Genomic DNA, 19,904 nt, shown 5'->3' on the forward strand with positions numbered 1-19,904 from the left:
GCCATTCTGTATGTGTCAGATAGTGATTTTTGCAATAATCAATTCACTGTAGTTCTCATCAAATATGGATTTTCTGAAGAACTATTAGAGTGCATTGTGAATATATTTCATGTATGTCAGTTGGTCTGTGTTCTAGTGTTTTAAGAACCTTCAGAACAGCATATTTGAATTTCAGCGTCTTGCTGAATTACCTGAGCAATTTCCAGCAATCAGTGTTAGAGGATTGCATGCCAGTGGTAAAAATAGAGAAAGATTACTGATACACTTTTACTCTGGGTTAAACAGGTACAACAGTAATTGATTTTACAACAGGCTTCTTGTATTTTCATCAAGTTTTACAATAAACAAGTGATCTCATATTTTGTAGCGTGTATAGCCTGTTCGTGCTAAATAGCTAAATTTAGCACAAAATGCTGTTCGTGATATTACTCAGAATTCTATTCTTCTATTACTTATTCTATTGCAAAACAGGTGGTCAAGGTGCTTAAGAAATCATTTTGTATATTTTTTGCTTTAGGTGCATTGCACACTTCAAGAATCAAATTCTAGAATAGTTTGTGCTGTCAGATAATTACAGCTTTTTTGAATCGTTCTGTTATCTATATATTTTACAGCTACTGCATATACAGAAACTATTTTACAGCTTACAACTATCTCTTACCCTTTTTTATCCTTACAAGGTTGTGACTTTCAGTTAAAGCGTCTACTTACTAGATCTGTTCTTCCAGAAATGGCAAAGCTAAAAATCAGCTGGTATGAAGAGAATAGGAAATAATTGTGTGTGTGTGTGTGTGTGTAAATCTAAGTCTACTTTAGAGTAAACTGAACTGCAGCATGGTCTAGTTGCCCGAAGCAGAGATGTCAAGGAGCCAACTCAGATCTTGGCCTTTGAAAGCTGTTAATTGCCACCTATTTGTCAGAGTGGGTACCAGCTTCCCAACTGGGACAAATCCTCCAGAGAAGTGGTGTTAGCTGAAGCAATGGATGGCCCTTCCTGCCTCCCCTGTGAGAGATGGAGGTGTTGGTGCAGCAAAAACTTGGCTGCTGGAATTTGCTACTGGTGAATTGAGGGCATTTTCTTCACATCATATTGTACATCTCCATGTATATCACATGGCACCATGTGAGAATAAAATTCAGTGGACTTCCATTGATTTGTTCTAATGCAGAAAGAAAATATCAAGTCTTTTATCAGTTTTGGCTTTTGTTATTTACTACTTTTTTTTCCTGTTTTTTACATTGCAGTTTGAGTTCATTTGATTGCAACATAAAATACACTGCACCAAATACAAAAATGACAAAAAACTGGATAACATTTTTGCTGTTCTTCCTCTTGGTTACTATGGTGAGTTTTATCTTTTTTTTCTTTTTTTAATGAATTCCAGTTTGTGTGTAATCCAGGTGTGTACAGAACACCAGAGAAATTGCTATTTTCTAAAAGCTAATAAGTTCAAATATAGTTTCCACAAAGCAGGATCTTTACTGCCTTATATCCTCCATTTATTTCCTATGCTAACAAACAGTAATTACCTCTGTTGAACCCAGCATATCTTTTGCTAGCAGAGAAGTTTATGGTAACAGTTGACATGCCTATATCAGCCAGAAAACTACAAAATCAGATCATCAGTAGTAAGATGTAAGATCACTTTCCTTCAGTAAGATAATATTCAAAATATAATATTTAAAGTGATTGAAGTTAAAGAAACTTGTATCAGTTTTTATGTGAGTAGTAGATCCAAATTCATTAAAAATACATTTAAAAGTGACTTGCTAAAAATAAGTCTTATTCTTCCTAGTTTTTTGCCACTGCCATACCAGCTGAGGGGCATCAGAATATGACAGACGACTTCGTTCAACTGAGTGTTACACGGAATAAAATTATGACAGCACAGTATGAATGCTACCAGAAAATCATGCAAGATCCCATTCATAGGAAAGAAGGTAGAGTTTATTTTCTTATAAGGTTTTCCAGAGGGAGGTGGTCGATAGATATAACGAAAGTAATCCAGGCTCCTTTTGTTATATTAGTCATTGCTTATATTGGTAACAATTTTTTCAGGTTCTATTCATACCATATTTTAGAAACATCATTTTGGAACTCACAGTAACACTGTGTATTACAGTGCATGTAATGCCCATTGAATTACATCCACTATATGGTAAATAGCACAAAACTTTTATTTCTGATGACATTAGAAAATGATAATTTAAACAGATATCCAGATTAAAAAAATGGAAATCATTTCCAACTTTATAACTTCTGAAAGCATTGAATGGTTTAGGGGGGGAAAGAGATAATTACACAGCGTATTTTTCTCTTCTGAAATGTTTCTTTGTAGAAAAGCAATGTCTGGAGGTCAGAAATGGATACGAGTATGACAGTGTAAGTTTATGTCCAGCCCAGGGCACCACGAGTTTAAAAGGATCTGGACAAGTGGGAAAATCTCTAGATAAGAAGAAGGGGAACTATGTGATGTTTGAAATACGCATCATTTGAGATAGTTTAGGGGGCAGGGAGAATATGTTATTATGTCTTGAATAGAAAACTGAAGGAAAATACAAAAATATTTTCAGATCTGTAGGTCAGTCATTCTGCATGCCTACATATAGATATTAAAAATCTGTGTGAGTGCAGTGAGGCATTGAAATGGGCTCCAGAACAAGGACTCTCTGACATCCCTGTCCTGGAGCAGTTAGAGAAGTATCTGCAGGCTCAGTTCTATCTGAGAATAAGGAACTGTGGCTGCCTCCCATGTGGGCTTTCTGATGGCTTCTAGGATACCAGTGTGTTTTCCATGAGCTAATAAACACATATATAGAAGCTTGATGTACATCCAAAATGTAAATACATTCAGTAAAATGGTCTTTGCAAATTTAAGGCTCTTTGTTCATGTGCATTATTCAGTCTGAATTGATGCATTTTGCTTTGCCCAAAGAATGTTACCCTACCATGCTCTAAATCTGATGAGGTAAATGATGATGTATTCTAAAACATGTTCAAAGAAATATATACGTAAGAAGCTGTTTCTATTACATGAAGTTATAATTAACTGTTGCTAAATTTTGTTTGCTTTTTTTTCTTTATGAAGAAAACTCATTGCTGCAAGTGAGAAACTTGACATATGCAGTGCTATATCTTACTTTTGAAAGACTTATCTTTCAAAAGATATCTTACTTGTGAAAGGAGGGTTGTTAGTTTGTTATCGGGTGTCCACTTGTTCGTAGGTCCTTACTGTAACAGGACATGGGATGGCTGGTTGTGCTGGAGTGATGTTGCTGCAGGAACTGTGTCAGTACAGCGTTGTCCTGACTACTTTCAGGATTTCAATCCATCAGGTAAGTGTGCATGGGCTTCTGCATCAACACATTGCTTAATAAAAAGCCTACTTTTTGCTCCACTCAAGTCACTAATGTACTAGAATTTAACTAACTCCAAATCCGTTATCTGTACTTTCCCTCTATCACATAGAATATTGGCAAGTTAGTGGGTTTTGTTGTTGTTTTTGTTTTGTTTTGTTTTGAAATGTGCCTTAGTAGGATTCTGCAGGTGAGGAAATACAAATAGAATTTAGATGACAGCTCTTTCTTCATAGAGACGAGGTTTTCCCTCTGAGAGATAAGCAGAAACATTATTTATTCTACCTCAGTTTAGCTGTTGAAGTCAAGAAGAGTTTCTCCAAATGAATCTTTTCCTATTTCTGTAAGCTTAACTTTGCTTTTGTGAGCATGTGGAAAATGTCATAGATGTCAACTCTTGTCTGCTTCTACTGCATTTAGTATTTCCCAAGGTCTTTTGATGCCTCTCTTCATTTGATTAGGTAGAAATCATTATACAGTTCCGGAAATTTTTCAGTCTGGTTCTTGAGCAGTTTCTCTGTTGATACTTTCCTGCCTGTCCAATCCTAATTTACAGTGGTAGGATGTCAGACATCAGTTTATGTCTTAGATGTTAAAGAAGCCATTCCTGTCACTTCATCTGGTAGTTCTGCATCAGTTTCATATATTTTGATACTTAACTGGATTGGAAGAGGAAAATCTATTTGTTTTCTTAAGAAGAACACATCATCAGTTGCCCTTGCCAAGCAAAAGCAATGGCCTCTAGTTTCTCAGAATTCGTAGTAACAAGCAGTGTCTCTCTAGTCATATTAATAAAGCTGTCATTTGTTTGCCAATCTTTTTTCGTGAAATACGAGGCATCAGGAAGTAGAACTTCAGTGCTGACTGTTGTGTTTTTGTCTTGTTTTTCTTTTTTTGTTTTTCTTTCCAACTACTTTGGCTGTAGAAAAAGTGACGAAGATCTGTGATCCAAGTGGGAACTGGTTTAGACACCCAGAAAGCAACAGGACGTGGACAAACTACACCCAGTGTAATATCTATACGCATGAAAAAGTGAAGGTAGGAAATGAACAAATGCATGTCACCAGTTAAGAAACTGGTCTGAAAAATTTAACATCTCAAAAATTAGGCAGCAGAGTTAATGTAACATCAAAATGCAATAAGAGAAAACATGCTGAATAAAAATGATGAATTGTTCTAAGCAGACAAAAAAAAAAAAAAGGCTTTCACAGCTGACTTTAACTGCTTGATTAGTATGTTATCATTTTTGTTTGTGGGTATTTTAAATGCGTACTAGTACTTGTCTATGTCATCCACAGTCACCTACCGGTAAGCAAAATGTACTCCTTAAAAGAACATCTGTTACATTTTGCTCTGTAATTTTGAAGTAGGGTACAAGCTCAGCAGAACTGCAGGACATTTGCACTTCTCTGGAAGACCTGCTGAGTGCATGGGTTTATCCAATTAACTCATAGTGGCAGAGATTTTCAGCAGGTCCACAACAGTTTTATTTGGACTTACTACATCTTCCAGGCAGCATTAAGAAGAACTGGGATTTTTTATTTTTTTTTTTTAATTTTGTTTATTTTCCAATGTAATATGAAAAGCAGAGCTAATATTTTCTGTTTTACAAAAGTGTAGGCAAGCTGTAGTTGAGTGGATTGACCGCAGGATTTTTGGAGGCCAAAGGTTAGTAAATGATAAGAAGTGTTAGCTAGGGTTTGCTTTCCCTTGTGGCCCTTTCCCTGTGAATGTCTTGTGTCCTGGCTCACAAGAGCAATTTTTTTTTCAGTTTTTGAATTACTAAGCTGCCCACACAAATGGAAAAAACATGCATTGTGAGGTTTTTTTTTTTTCCTATGTATCAAAGGTAGACTGCGTGCACACTTATTTTTGTGGGTATCTATATAGATGGCACTTTTATAGACTGTAGTTTAGCTTGGGTGCCCATCCATTGACAGATTTAGGGAGAAAAATGTGGTAAAGCTCCAACTGCTTTCTGAGATAATCTGTGATATGTGAGGGTATAATGTATACAATTGCATATTCTTATCCCTCACCCCCACAAAAAGCCTCTATGTCCACTAATAGTATTCATAATGTTTATAAAACACATTCGGTCATGGGAAGAAGCAGTAAAATGACACCATAAATGCCCAAAAAATAGAAATATAAAATGTAAGGATAGATTGTGAGTGAATCTAGGCCTCATGGAAAAAAAGCACAGTGGCAGTAGATTGTATCAAGAATACTGCCATCTAGTCTAATAGGGACCCTAACTGCTTGCATCATTGCTGTCAGAGTGTTTAAGGTTATTTACCAAGAAACCACGTTGAGAAAAGGTGATAATAAAGCACTTTTGCATTGCTTTTTCTCAAATCAATTGAGTATGTCCATGGCAGTTTAATTCTATTCTTATTCTATAGTAGAGATATATCAACTCATTGATTCTTGCTAATATTTGACTAGAAACTGACAGAATGTTATTCAGAAAGGATTAGATCAATGCAGGTCTTCCTGTATGAATAATGCGAGGAGCTTCTTTGTGGCCTTCTTTCAAGGCAGGTTAGATAATGCACAATAAACACAGCTGTTGTCCATTGCTCAATTCTTACTGTCATTGTAGTCCCTAGCATACCACTGCAGTCCCTCTGTAGTCCCTAGCGTACCGCTGTTTAGGGCCAGTTCTAAATTGTGCAGAAATGTTCAAAATCTTAAACATGCTACTTCGTCTTAAATTGGTCACTGAATGAGGTTGTCGTGTGGGATATGATATGGACCTTCCATAGAAATACATACATAGACAGTCTTTACAGTTTCAGGGGTAGCACTTGTTTTCTCAATTCCAGATTTCTTATGAAAATTTCACTTAAACTACCGCATTGCTTTAACTCCTTTATTATATATTTAAATAAATAAATAAATAATAACTTGAAAAATTCTAGCTATTCTACAATTCTTACTATTCTACAAATAGGTACCCTTGTCTCATCTAATAACATTTCTTAAAGCTTTACCTTGAATCTCTTTATGTGATTTGAAAAGTCCATATATATGAAGAAGGCTGCAACCATTCAGAGCTTAAATTGGAGTTACAGGTTTAGAGGACACACAGACTACGGAGTATATGAGCCCATGGATGCTCTTATTCTTCCTAATAGAATGTAGATAATTATACTCTTTTGTGGTAGTAAAAGGTTAAACCCAAAGATCTTCATTTTCTACATGGTTATCTTGTATTTAATGCCAAATAAGTGATTTTGAGAAACAGATTCCATAATTGAAAGCAGAGTTTTGTCACTAGAGAAAGAATTGATGTTAACATGTATATATGCCAAGTATTTACTTCACCAGTTCTTCGTTTTTATTTTTGCTATATACCTAGCTTTTCATAATACTGGAACTTGATGGTAGATTTATTAAATAATAGCATTTAGTCTTTACTATTTTTGAGCCGTTAATTTTTTTCATTCTTGAAATGAAAGCTAACGTTCCAGTATCACAATCATAGCTTCCTTGGAAGGAAGTAATTTTCAAATGATAGGAGAAAATTTTATGAGCAAAAAATAAATAAATTCATATGTAAAGCACACTAATATGTTTTGCTTAAGAGATGCATAAATGCATCTGAGTCAAGCCTCAGACAGGAGAGCACCCAGCACAGTAGCATAAATAACCAGATTTATATAAATACTCAGAAGAAACATAGTTAGTATATAGTTTAAAAAAAAATAATGTTTGAACTGCTAAGCCATAGCAACTTCAATCAATCTGTTATGTGCCCTACAGAAAGAGATTTTAGTAAGATGTTGATTTGCAGGATTCTGGATTTGATTCATCATTATCAGTAAGGTTTTTATTACCTTCATCCTGTTATAATCATTTTGAGGTAAAAGAGATGTGTTTGTACTTATTAATAATAGTTGTGTATGCATCACAAGTGCTTGATTTTGTTCTTGTATTGCAGACGGCTCTGAACTTGTATTATTTGGCCATCATAGGACATGGTCTCTCAATTGCATCACTTTTGATTTCTCTTGGCATATTCTTTTATTTTAAGTAAGTATAAGTAAAATTCTTTACTAAATATTAGTCATTGCATCATAGTTTCAATACTTTTAGAACACTAGATATCCCAGAAAATTAGACAGAACAAGAAGGTGAAAAAAATCAGTATATTGGATTGGCATTGAACATGATGATATAATAAAAATTTAGGTTTCTTTTCTCAGATACCTAAAATCCCAAGTCTTCAAATTAAAAAGTGTAGCATATGTTGAAAATGGGAAATGGGAAAATGGCACTAGAAAACATAACAATTATTAAACAAGTGTTTGCGAGGGAAGGAGGGTTGCTTGCTTGCTTGTTTGTTTGTTTTTAATAATAATTGAAGGTGTGGGTATGTCAAGCATGGACCAAAGTAAACAGCAAATGGAAGGCAAAATACTGATGATATATGATAAAGTAGTATTCCAAAGTAGGTAGCCACAAAATATGATGAATTGTAAAGAAAACAAAGCTAAGAGCAACATTAGGAACGGGAACAATAAAAATAATCCCCCCCCCCTTTTTTTTTATTCACTATGTTACAACTGTGATGGCATGCCTTATCCACTGAATACAAGTTAATATAGTATCTTCTGGCAAGAAAGTTTGAGCCCTATATTACCAATGTCACGACAAAGTGCAGCATACTGCAGGGATCTTTTAAAATTACATCTGCTTAGTACTTCACATTTTGCGAACTCTTTCCTGTGAAAGATTTTTTTTTTTCTTAGAAGTTGATGAGGCTTAGTAGAAAGCTTAAACCAGGATCATTGAAACCAGTGTTGCCACATGAGCAGAGCTGAGGCAAAGTGCAGTGCTGTCAGAGATGAGCTGTTAGCTCTGCCAAATGCTGCACTGCACAATGCAGGCTTTCCTTGTTAACTCACAGTAGTTCAATCTGCATCGATTTTCATTAGAAAAGAAAGATCTGCTCTACAGACTCACGTGTTTCTTACCACTACCATCTCACCACACCCTTAATTGTTCCTAATATGTAAATATGAGTAGCACATATACCAGTAATGGTGGGGCTGGGTCAGATTTTGCTTTTCTCATGTTCTGGACTTTGATTTGATTTGATAGGGGTCGCAACTATCTGCTAAAAATCATCCTTGTTAGTCACACCTGGCTGGCTATCATGTTTCCAATTTAGATATGCATTATTTGCAATAAATTCCTAACAGTGTTTCAACTTCGTAGCTTCTCTTCGAAATACAGTACTCAAGATTACTTCTCAGCTTTTTCTGACTTGTTCCCAACTATTTCCAAGTTCACTTTCCCTCCACAAAATCAAAACATGAAAAGGCCCCAAGTCTTTATAAGGTTGATTTTGCATTAAAAAAGTGCAATGCTATTACTGTAAACCTTACAAGAAAAAGTTTAAGGTTAAAAAAAAAATAAAAATCTCCCATGATAGAAAAAATGCTTTGACATAGACTTCTAAGGAGAAAATAAAAAGGTATTGAATATGATTTTAAGAGCTCAGAGACGGTAAAGAATGATTTTTCTGTACTCTAATATGAAAACCAAGCCAATTCCATCTCCACTTGTGGCAGTTACTGCAAAAGAGGGTGGTTTGCTTTGCTACCATTATAACGATGTTATGTTTGTCATATCCTCCAGGGATTTTTTTCTCCCTCTGGTAGAAGGATCCTCTATCCTCAGAGAACCACATGGAATTAATCCAGATCCACAAACCACAATTCTAGACTGTGGTTATGTTCAGATATAAAAGGAAATTGCAAAATTTAAAGGAAGCTAAAGAAAGTTCTCTACAAGCTGTTCTCTTGGGATGTGCAGTTCCTCTAAAGTATTTTTAGTACCAGAAGGATATTTAAGGATCTAGATTAATACCAGGATGTATTATGTATCGGCTGAGCGTTGTGTAATTATTCATAGCTTTAACAGGTGGACTTTTTTCTTTTCTTTTTTCTTTATTTCTCTTTTGCTATTGTGTGTGGGTGCTTATGAACTTGTCATGTTTCCAAATAATTTATTCTGTTAGCAGATTGATAGTTTCTAGATGACATTTGCTGACTTGCGGACCATTAGAATATCTCTAGGGTTGATCAGAAAGATGGGATATTTCTCCATAGGAAAATTGACTTTTTTTTCCAAATATCTTCAGTTTTTCAAGTATAAACTATTTAGATTTTGACCTTTTTTTTTTTTTTCAGATTTTAGTGCATTTTATTTTTCAATTGAAATTCTTTTTCTTCAGAAATCTCATTAGAAATACTTTGCCAGTCTGTGACTTGTGTTCTCCAAGTGGGTTGGAGTTCTTATTTTAAAAATAAGCTATAAGCTTGGAACTCTGATCTTCCTATCTGACAATTCATCTATGACAGATAAAAGTAACTTTTTGCAGTGGCTCTGCATTCTCATTCTGTTACGTACTGTAAATCATACATGTGTCTTATAGGAAGTTTTTCTTAAAATAGTTCTAAGGTTGTTTTCATAGAGAAAAATAGGCAACAGAAAACAGAATAGAACAACGCATTCAGAGAAAGGGAAGCTATAATTTCAAAGATACACACAAACAAAAAACAAACAAAAAAATGAAAAAAAGGAGAAACTGTTAATCAAGCATCATGTCAACTCATATGACAGCACTCACAGAGGTTAGCAACACTAAACATAGACTGGGCAAACAGCTGGATGATAGGAACCCAGTATCTATCCATCTAAGTAACTTTAAGTTAATTTCAGCTGAAAGGCTAATTCCCCACGTGTGGATATATGGATCTCAGTAGTTGAATCTTGCTGTATTTGAGTATCTTAAGAAAAAAAAAAAAACCCTACAGAAATGTCTGGGTGTTTTTGAAAATGTTAGCTTTTTTTTTTTTCTTTTCCAGAAGTACTGGAGAAATGATTTTTTCCATAGTGCCCAAGACGTAAAGGAGTCAAATTAAAAGAGGAAATATATAATTTAGCAGGAGGTCTATTTTTATTTTTCTGCACAGGGTTTAATCCAGTGATAAGTCATTTGAATGGTCTTAGATCATAATTATGAGAATTAAATGATTTTAGAGCATTATGTCACTAAGAAAAACAGAAGAAGGCCTTTAGGAAGGGTAACAGAAAAGGGAGGGTGGGGAGGCTTAGGAAGAAATCCGTTTATTACCAAAAGCAGTCTTCGTTTTTAAATGTCAGCAGTCTTGCTTTCTTGTTTCTTGTCCGGTGATCCTTTCAATCCTTTTATGCATGGGTGGAGGTGGGTGTGGATGGGTGTGTTTGAATATTCAACAGGAACAGCTGCTGGATGACCCTGAGAGATGGCCCCATTAGCTGTACGTGCTTTTCCTTGCCTCTGTGTTGAATCTTAACAATAAGCAGACAGACTTCCAGAGTTCTTCAGGACTTGTTTACACAGAGCTGTTAGCTGGAATCTTGTGTTGCTTGCTTTCTTTCTATATGAGCCATATAGGAAAAAGATATAGATACATACTCAAAGAATATAAGAACTATGCATATTTTAATAATCAATGCTTTGTGTTTTGGGCATTAAAAGCAAAAACAAAAGTTTAAAAAAAAAAAAAAAAAGAAAAAGCCTCATGAGATATACTTTATCACTTAACTTACATCCATCGCTGTGTTCTGTATTTTGGACATTTTTTCCTGTTTTCCTCAGCCAAATAAAGCTTGGCAACCAGGAGTTTATGTAGGGTTGATCTGTGTGCTGTGTGGCACCGTTGGTTCCTGGAGTGGTTTCCTTCCCCTGAATTCAGTGTATTTAGCCTCAGGGCTCCATGGTGTGATTTGCAGAAACTCGTCTGCCTGATTCCTGGTATTGCGCTGTGCATATCTGAACCTATTCGCTTACTCCTTGTATCTGTAGGATGCTTCATGCACGCTTCTTGTGATAGTTGCAAAGAATGCAACCAAGGAGTGTAATCTCTAAAGACATTCTTTTTTGACCATGTTTTTTGTTAGTGGGGTCATTTGTTTTCATGTTTCATCCATCGTTATTTCAACACGCTCCTCTAGCTTTTGAGACTATTCCATTTCTGTATTTCTCTCTCAAAATATAAAGTTCTTCTCCTTCCTGTCCTGCTGGCCCCCAAATTAAAGCTAAATCACCAATGTCTATACTTTATCTTTATTTCAGGCATGCTGTTTGAAAAAGCTAGAAAACTTAGAACTTGATTTCCACTCCGCCCGCCCCATTTGACAATTCAGACTTGTCCCCTGCTGACCCTGTCCGTGTATTTCTGATATCTCTACAAGTGAAGAGCAATTGCATGTGAAAGTGATAGACTTTACCCCCCAGCTGAGCTGTTCCATTTTGTGAATTAGTTGTACATCATATTGCTGCCTAAAACATGGAGGGAGGGAGATGCAGTTACACAGCACAGGCTTCGGTAACTGGGTTCTTCCTTGGAAATAACCAACGGGCATCTCCACTGTTCCCCAGCCTTTAGTCACCTCTCTCTGCCAGTTGGGTAGGTTACTCTGAGGGACATGAACGCTGCAAAATGGGCTCTGTTCCCATCTGCTGCCACTGGCATGCCGTATGACTATAAACAAGTCAGCTTGTTCTTATGTGCTGTGCACCCCCTATTCTAAACCTAAAATGATCATTTTTGCCCTTTTTTTTTTTTTTAAAAAAAAAACTGATCATCTGCTTTTATAGCAAAATGGATGTTATTTGTTCTTTCAGGAATTTTGTGCTTTAATATCCTAATGATCTGAATTGTTTTTATTTCTATGTAGGATTTCTATCTTTTATGTCTGTAAAATTGAATTTTTTTTTTTTTTTGGAAAAACTTTCATGAGAAGTACTCCTGTCTCTTGCAGTGGCACTAAGCTAGACCTGATGTATATAGAATGGCACATAAGCAGAAATCTGCTATGACTATGTTCAATGTTAGCTATAGTTTAGTATTATTGAATGTTTGGGTTTGTTTTCTTTTTTTAAACATTTGAAAGTATATTTTTACTTTTAATTTTATTGCAACGTTCAAATGAAATGTTGAAAATGAACACAAATGCACTTATATACGGCGTTTTATAACTGTTAATATTCTGTTTTTAACTTGGTTATATACAAGTTCAGGTAAGTTATTCACTATTTACTTACTGGGTATTTCTGTAGCTATAGGATTAGGGAGGAGAAGTGACTGAGAATGTGAGTAGAACAGTATTGTCCTCCAAAAATCCTGACAGATCTGGATAAATGAAAACATAGGGTAGAACAGCTTCCTCAAGCTCAGGTATGATGGTTAATTGGGAAATCATCAGGCACTAACAAAAACAAATGTATAAATCATACAAAATGTGTTTATATATTACCCATATCAAAATCCTTTTTAGATAACCACTACAAAGCAGGTCTTTAGTTGTAAATATATTGGAGCTGAATGTATGGACTTTCCTCCTGTGGTCAAATAAGTGGAGATTAAGGGGAGGTGTTACCTTTCACATTATTCTATTAAATTTGAACTGGAGTTGAAGAAAGGGTTGATGTAAGACTGCATAATAAATAAAGAGCTCTAGTATTTCAAAATTTCAGAGTTGTCCCCAATTACGCATAGCTGTCCCCTCGTGTATTCATTTGTTCTTGTTTCTCTTTTCTAGGAGCTTGAGTTGCCAAAGGATTACCCTGCATAAAAATCTATTTTTCTCTTTTGTTTGCAACTCTGTTGTAACGATAATTTCACTGACTGCAATAGCCAACAATCAGGAGTTAGTTGCAACTAATCCAGTAAGTGAAAGTATATTTGGCAGCCTTGTTGATTTGTATGTGAACAACTTCAGCAATGCAGAAGGATAAATGAGGCATGAATAGTTGATGAAATGATGTACACAGCAAGGTTAAAACGTTCAGTAACGGTGTAACCATGTTACATATTACAACAGATGGCTAACAGTGATTTGGGCATTTCACATTTGAGGTTTCGAAATAATAAAACAGCTTCAGACAGAGCATACTGAACTGCTCTTCTGAATTTGTACAGATCACTTCTGCACTGAAACAACTACAAGGAAGCAGCCTGTTCTAGATGATGTCAGAGAGGTTGTGACAGTTGAATTCACCAAGGAAGAGCAGTTAAAAAAAAAAAAAAAAAAGGCTCAAGAATGTATTTGAAGAATATATCTTCACTGTCAGCTACTTTCATGTGGCTTTCGCTTTGCCATCTTGAGTTGAAATGGGAATTAATTTTTCTGTGAAGGGAGATCAAACTGACAAAAACAAAACATTCAAAAAAAAAAAAAGAGCAGACTAAAAAAGCCAACTCTTAGGGTCTGATTTGTCTCTCTCTCATTTCCTGATAATACTGGGTTAAGTGTGAATCAGTAGCCTCTCCCAAAAGGCTAGGAGTTATAGCAACGGAAGAGCCTGAAAATCAAATACATAAACAAACAAATCCCTAACTATGGCTATATTTTTATTTGGACCTGGAAGATAAATTTAAATTCTGTGAAAGTTAGGGCAAAAATCCAAAAGCTGTTGGAATCAAGTAAAAAGATCAATTCTCTTTATCCTTTCAAAAGCTCATAAAAATTCTGGATGATACGCTTGAGATAGCTGCTAATAATCATCAGTAAGTTAATTAGGTAGTAGAACGTGGTAAAGCAATATTGTATTTGGTTTAAGCTAAGTGCCAGAACGAGATCAATCAATCAAATGCAGCAATGTCAGAAGAAAAAAAGAAGGTATACTGTGTCTAAAAGAGCAAGTTATAACTTCTTTTTAACAATCTCACATTTTATTCTTCACAATAAGCTACAACCATTTCAATTGACGAATATCAGAGGATATTTTGAATACAGATATATGCCAACAAGAAAGCTTCTTATTAGAACCTACTGTATGAGTTGTCCCCTGGCCCTAAGTTCAGTTATGACTAGATTGAAATTGGGATCTTTTTAAGTGTTTTCAAAATGTAAATCATTCGCTATGGTGTGACTAGTATAACCGAAGGGGAATTAGCTTCATCAAAGTACATCTTCTCATGCAGTTACCATTCGATAATTTAAAGACCCCCTTTTGACTGGAATGGTCAATTGTGTCAATATTTACAATAAAGGGAAATATCATTACTGTTCTCTGCCAGTATGCTGGAGAAACTCAAAGTTCTCATGTCTGCTTTAATAAGAATACAGACGCAGTTACCAACTTGGTCACTATGAAGTATGGAAATTTAATTCCATAAAAATAAAAAATATGTAAGCATAGTGAAAAAAGAATTAAATATGAATATTTGACTCGAGCAGTATTTTTTCCATTTTGCAAATAAATCTCTGTGAGATTTCTGCAACTTATGAGTGTATGTTGTACTCTGTTTTTTCTGCAGATTAGCTGCAAAGTGTCACAGTTCATCTACCTGTACCTAATGGGGTGCAACTACTTCTGGATGCTGTGTGAAGGCGTTTACCTGCATACTCTTATTGTGGTGGCTGTTTTTGCTGAGAAACAGCACTTGATGTGGTATTACCTTCTTGGCTGGGGTATGCAATTTCACATTCTGTATTGTCAGGCCAATGTTATCTTTTACTCCTTTTCATGAGAATTTGAACAGCTGTCCTGTTGCTTCTCTGCACTGGCAGCTTTGAACAATGATGACACACCCCTTGTCTTTGTCTGTGGTGTTTTAACAGGCTTAGAAATATTAATGTAGGAAGTTGTATGTACCTCTATCTTTGCTGAAAGAGAGATTATGCATTACTGGAGTCAGGAAGCGACTCCTCCTTTGTGTAGAGAAAATAGTCTCCTATTATAAAAAAGACATTAAGAAGTAATTATTCATTGTTCCTCATCTTGAAGATGTTTATTCAGGAACGAATGTTTGTTTTCAGAGAAGTCTGGCCACGTCTAGGGTGGAGGGTCAAAACTGAGTTAGAGATGGCCAAGGATTTATTTTTCCAGCAGTTCCATTTGACCTGTATTGTTCACTAAGCAAATACAGAATAGCAGTAGCTAAAGATCTCAAGTAATGTCAGTATTAAAACTAACAAGCTAGACGTGGTGGTTTCAGGTAATGCACAAGAGCATATTCACAAATTGCAAGTGAGAACTTGCACTTCATTGTATGGGCACATTCAGCTGTAACATGACATGGGACAGCTAGAAATACTGGTACCACAACAGACACAGCTGATTATATATAAAAATATACTGATATTTTTAGTATTACTTAGTATTTAGCATTACTGTAGATTGCAGTCTGAAAAAAATGTGTTAATAAAGATTGATTGTTACGTTCTAAATAGTTATAATTTGATTTGCCTTTTCTATCTGTACATTTGTATGGATTTCCTGATAAGACAGTGGGAATAAGGTTTTATACACTCCTCTGAAAGAAATCTGGGAAAACAGAGACTGAATTGATGTTACTTTATTTGCTCTGTGGTTGTATATAATTTGGTTGAGATGAAAATATAGAGGATCGCTGCAAGAGATGCATGTTTGCTTAGCTAGTTACATACTATGTAGGTTTACATATGAAGAAAATATTGTTTTCTCTTCACAGGTTTTCCACTGATCCCTGCCTGCATACATGCTGTTGCTAGAACTTTGTATTATAATGACAAGTAAGTAGTATCTCAAACAGCTTTGCAAAACTGTTATATTTTCTTTAAGGAAAAGAAAAAGGAATAGAACAGGTAACAAAATACCAAATGTTTTTACTTTCCCTGTTTGTTTTCTCCAGCTGTTGGATCAGCTCTGATACTCATCTGCTGTACATCATCCATGGCCCTATTTGTGCTGCTCTATTGGTAGGCATTTTTCAGATAATTTGTTTTTCTTGCTTTATTTTTATTTTTTTAATTGTTCTTGGTGGTCTTATAAATTGGTAAGAGCCTAAAGCTAACAATGACTCATTCTCAGGACTCTCAACGCAGCAGGTATCTTGGACACAAAAGACACAGAAGTCTTGACCTTATTAAGGAGCTATTACACAGATCTTTGACACTGAAGACAGTAAATTCTAAATAAGTAACTGAAGACTCCACTTGTATATAAGTCAACATTGTACTTCAGTTACTCTAGGACTGACTCTAACCTATGAAATTCAGTCAATAGTTTATTTCTACATAGGTGCATTACAAAAGAAAACACTAATATGGACCTACTTAACAGAAACTTCAAGCAGATCTGGCAAAGGTATTATAATAATGGCTACTGACTCTCTTTATGCTTTTCAGTTTATGCAAGGAAATTCAGTAAGAATGAAAAGATAGATTAAGAAAACAATTTTGGAAACAATTTGGTTTCCAATCTATGTGAACTTCCTTTTGTGTTAAACTGTTAATAAATATTTGCAGAGGGCATTCTGCACATACAGAATTCTTTCTGAAGACCATTTCATAAATCCTGCGGTTCTTGTGACTTGCAGTTTCATTTACAGTGAAATTAGCTGGTGAATATATATTTTGAAGATGGTGTTGATATTATGACACACATGAGGTCCTCTGCACGAGAAGCCAGAAGCAGTCTGAGATCCTTGGTGTGTTACTAACTACTGATAATCCCTTGTCCTGTTAGTCAGGTCAGCTGTATATGTTATTATAAAGACAGGTTAACTAGTATAAACTTAAAACCAATTCTAAATCCTTTCTATTTTTCTTCTCTCCAATTTACACAAAAGATGAAATCTTGTTTGCACAGAAAGTGAAAGGATTTTTTGCTCACTTCAGTAGTACCATGTTTTACCCAGCAAATATATGCTGTTCTCCACTGCCTTGTGGGTCATTACTTCCTTTGTCTAAGTGTCTCTTCACGGATATATCACTTAAGTAAAGCTCTTTAAAGCTGAGATATAATTTATCTTAGTCAGAGCTTGCTTAAACAATAACAGAAAAAAAATGTATATGAGAACTATAGCATTGTTCATGAAGTGACCTCATTTTAGGATATAAGATCATTTTCTTCTTCCCAGCAGTGGCCTCCACAAAACAACTCTAAAAATAGTGGCAAGACTCCCACTGATTTCAAATCCACGGAATGAGTCCCAAACTGTCAAGTCTTCTTTCCACTCAAGGCAACACTAAGAATGTCTTCTGATTTTATTGGAGGCATAATAATCTTCTATACTTGCTTGGTTTTGATAGAATCTATGTCCATTCTCTTTGCAATTTACAAATATGTATACCTGTGATATTCCTATATTTCTCGTGAGCTGACTGAAAGTATTTCTCTTACATTTTTCTCACCTCAGTACAATCAGTAAATTTACGTGAAAATCATGAAGGAGTAATGAAGGTTAGACACAACTATACGTCTTGACTGTGATGTGTGTGAAATGAAAATACCTTAAAGGAATTCCTTTCCTTTTTGATCACAAAAATTAATATGTCAATTCAGAAAAGACAAGCCAGGGATAAAGACAGAAGATGAAATGCATGTGTTCAGACTTGGTGAACAGAACCCTCATTTGCTTTAGCAGCTTGCTTGCCAGATACAATTTTCACACTTTACTAAGCATGACCTGCTTTAGTAGAAATTTAAGTAACACTATTAAACTGCAAATTAGATAACAAGGGAAAAGACACTGTTTCTATTTGCAGAAGCAAGATCTCAAAGAGCACAAAGATTGTCAAGGGGATGCCAGGAGGAATTGGCAGAAACCATTGAGTATTAGGCCTGTAACTTTTGTACATCACTGAAAATCCTACATGATGTTAGCAACAACTCTGCTGGTCCTTGCTTTTGCATAACTGTGGCCAGATCCCTGCCAAAAAAACTGCAAACGGGAGCAGACCTAAGTTCCATTTTGATTGGCGTTGTCTCCAGTTATGCATTTAATTGCTAATGTTTGCCTAATCAACCACAACTAAAGAAATAGTGTGGGAATGAAACAGTAGAGGGTGATGTTAGTTATTACACTAGCCAAATGTTGATCCAAGTGGAGGCAGTCTTCAGTGTAGGCTTCAGATATGCCAGTGCACTAGTGTTCTAGTTTGCATTGGTGTCACTGAAAGAGTAGATTGAGCATGGCAGAACATATTGACTTATAAGCTCAGCTAAGTTCACAACTCTGAAGGCAGAACCTAAATTCTGCTAAGTTCCTAGTGAAGGTTCCAACATTTCATCTAGGATTGCCTTCTCTGCCTTTGTTTCTATTTTTGTTCATTTGCCTGGTTCAATTTCCTAGTCGCTATGAAGCTGCCAGTATTATTCTATGTGTTCATCTGCAGCTGGCACACCAGTATTTCTTTGGGACTTTACAAACAACCATCACAGTCAATCTGATGGTAATATATACACAAGTACTTGCACAGGCCTATGTTTGCTTAAATGTAAAAATCTACTTGCTACCTTGCTAAAATCAAGACCCATTTTCATCACTTCAGTAGGAGTTTGGTTCATCCTGATCTCACTGTATTTGTGACAGAAGAGATACTCATCAAAAATCGGTGCTACATACTTCCACTAATACTTACACTGCTCTTGTCAAGCCTTTCCTCTGCTTTGCCTCATTCATCTTTTCTGCTTGTCCGAATATCTACTTGCAAACTCTGGATATGTTTATTTTTGTGCTTTTTGGCTTTGGTGAGTAAGTGGAACAATGAAATTGTTCCACATTTCATCATTTTGTAAACTGTGCATTTTATTTACACAAAATGTAAATTTGAGCATTTCATCATTTTGTAAATTCACCAGGTGGTTTTTTACTCATAGCTGCTGCAAAGTTCATCTTCACTCAACATTCAAGGACAGTATTATAGGGATTGGCCATGCTACTAAAACACAAGAAGGGTGAAAATTGAGAGAGAGAGATGCTGAGTTAATAATCTAAGTGAGAAGGATTAAATTTAGAAATGGAGGAAGGACTTATTGTCTGTGTGTGCTGTAGGAAGTTGGATGAGGATCATGGGCTGCATAAAATCTAAATAAATCCCTTGATAGAGAACCAGGAGACCTTGGTTACTTATACAAAGCCAAAAGGTAGTTGGAAGCTTCCAGAAGAAATTCATGCAATAGTTTCCTATATAAAACAATTTCCTGTTAAAATGATTTAAATAGCAAGTAAGTAGAATATAAATAACATAACATATCTGTCAAGGGCCATGTTGCCATAACAATACACAGCTGTTTATTGTGAAAACCTTAACTGACATGCCAGGAACTCTGCCAGGGTTATGGAGAACATGGTGACACACATGGTCTGAAATGGCTTCCCCGTTTGCACTCGTCCTACGGAGAGGCAGAGGCCTCTTCCTAGACAATGAACTCCTAGTTATTTTAGAAGGGACTCGTCTGTCTTTTTGCTGGCTTCTTCCCTACCCTGCCTCTCCTTTTCTCTCTAGATAATTGTTGACAGTGAAAGACAGTTATCTGGAAGAAGAGATAAAAGGCCCAGACTCTAGCTCTCTGCCTTCCATAGTGTGGGTTCCCTGTACAGCATTGTCTGTCCTCTTGTGCCCCTGGGCAAGGTGCTTGGGCTGGCTGTGCTTTCAAGGGCTCTTCTAGCTCTAGCTTCTCTAAGGGGTTGCCATTATTTCATGATAGAGGAAAATAGTGTAATCATCCCTACCATTGCTGTTGCTCTGGTTATTCTTGTCATTAGGCTGTT

The 19,904-nt window shown here is 35.7% G+C and overlaps 1 protein-coding gene and 1 long non-coding RNA gene across 7 annotated transcripts in view; one reads left to right on the plus strand and one right to left on the minus strand.

Moving 5' to 3' along the window:
* CALCRL (calcitonin receptor like receptor) overlaps positions 1-19,904 on the plus strand; it is a 61,807-nt gene that overhangs the window by 33,092 nt on the left and 8,811 nt on the right. For all 3 annotated transcript variants that reach the window (XM_048058322.2, XM_048058321.2, XM_066999697.1), the window contains 9 exons: positions 1,246-1,345; positions 1,797-1,941; positions 3,226-3,336; positions 4,283-4,395; positions 7,304-7,395; positions 12,961-13,087; positions 14,682-14,835; positions 15,858-15,918; positions 16,038-16,104. In XM_048058322.2, coding sequence (XP_047914279.1) covers positions 1,295-1,345; positions 1,797-1,941; positions 3,226-3,336; positions 4,283-4,395; positions 7,304-7,395; positions 12,961-13,087; positions 14,682-14,835; positions 15,858-15,918; positions 16,038-16,104 — 921 coding nt within the window. In that variant the 5' untranslated portion in view covers positions 1,246-1,294. The remainder of the gene's footprint in view (positions 1-1,245; positions 1,346-1,796; positions 1,942-3,225; positions 3,337-4,282; positions 4,396-7,303; positions 7,396-12,960; positions 13,088-14,681; positions 14,836-15,857; positions 15,919-16,037; positions 16,105-19,904) is intronic.
* LOC106034554 (uncharacterized) overlaps positions 9,544-19,904 on the minus strand; it is a 143,756-nt gene continuing 133,395 nt past the window's right edge. For all 4 annotated transcript variants that reach the window (XR_010832441.1, XR_010832442.1, XR_010832440.1 and 1 more), the window contains one exon: positions 9,544-10,793. This is a non-coding gene — a long non-coding RNA (uncharacterized lncRNA). The remainder of the gene's footprint in view (positions 10,794-19,904) is intronic.

This window comes from Anser cygnoides, chromosome 6, assembly GCF_040182565.1.
Source record: "Anser cygnoides isolate HZ-2024a breed goose chromosome 6, Taihu_goose_T2T_genome, whole genome shotgun sequence".
NCBI lineage: Eukaryota > Metazoa > Chordata > Aves > Anseriformes > Anatidae > Anser > Anser cygnoides.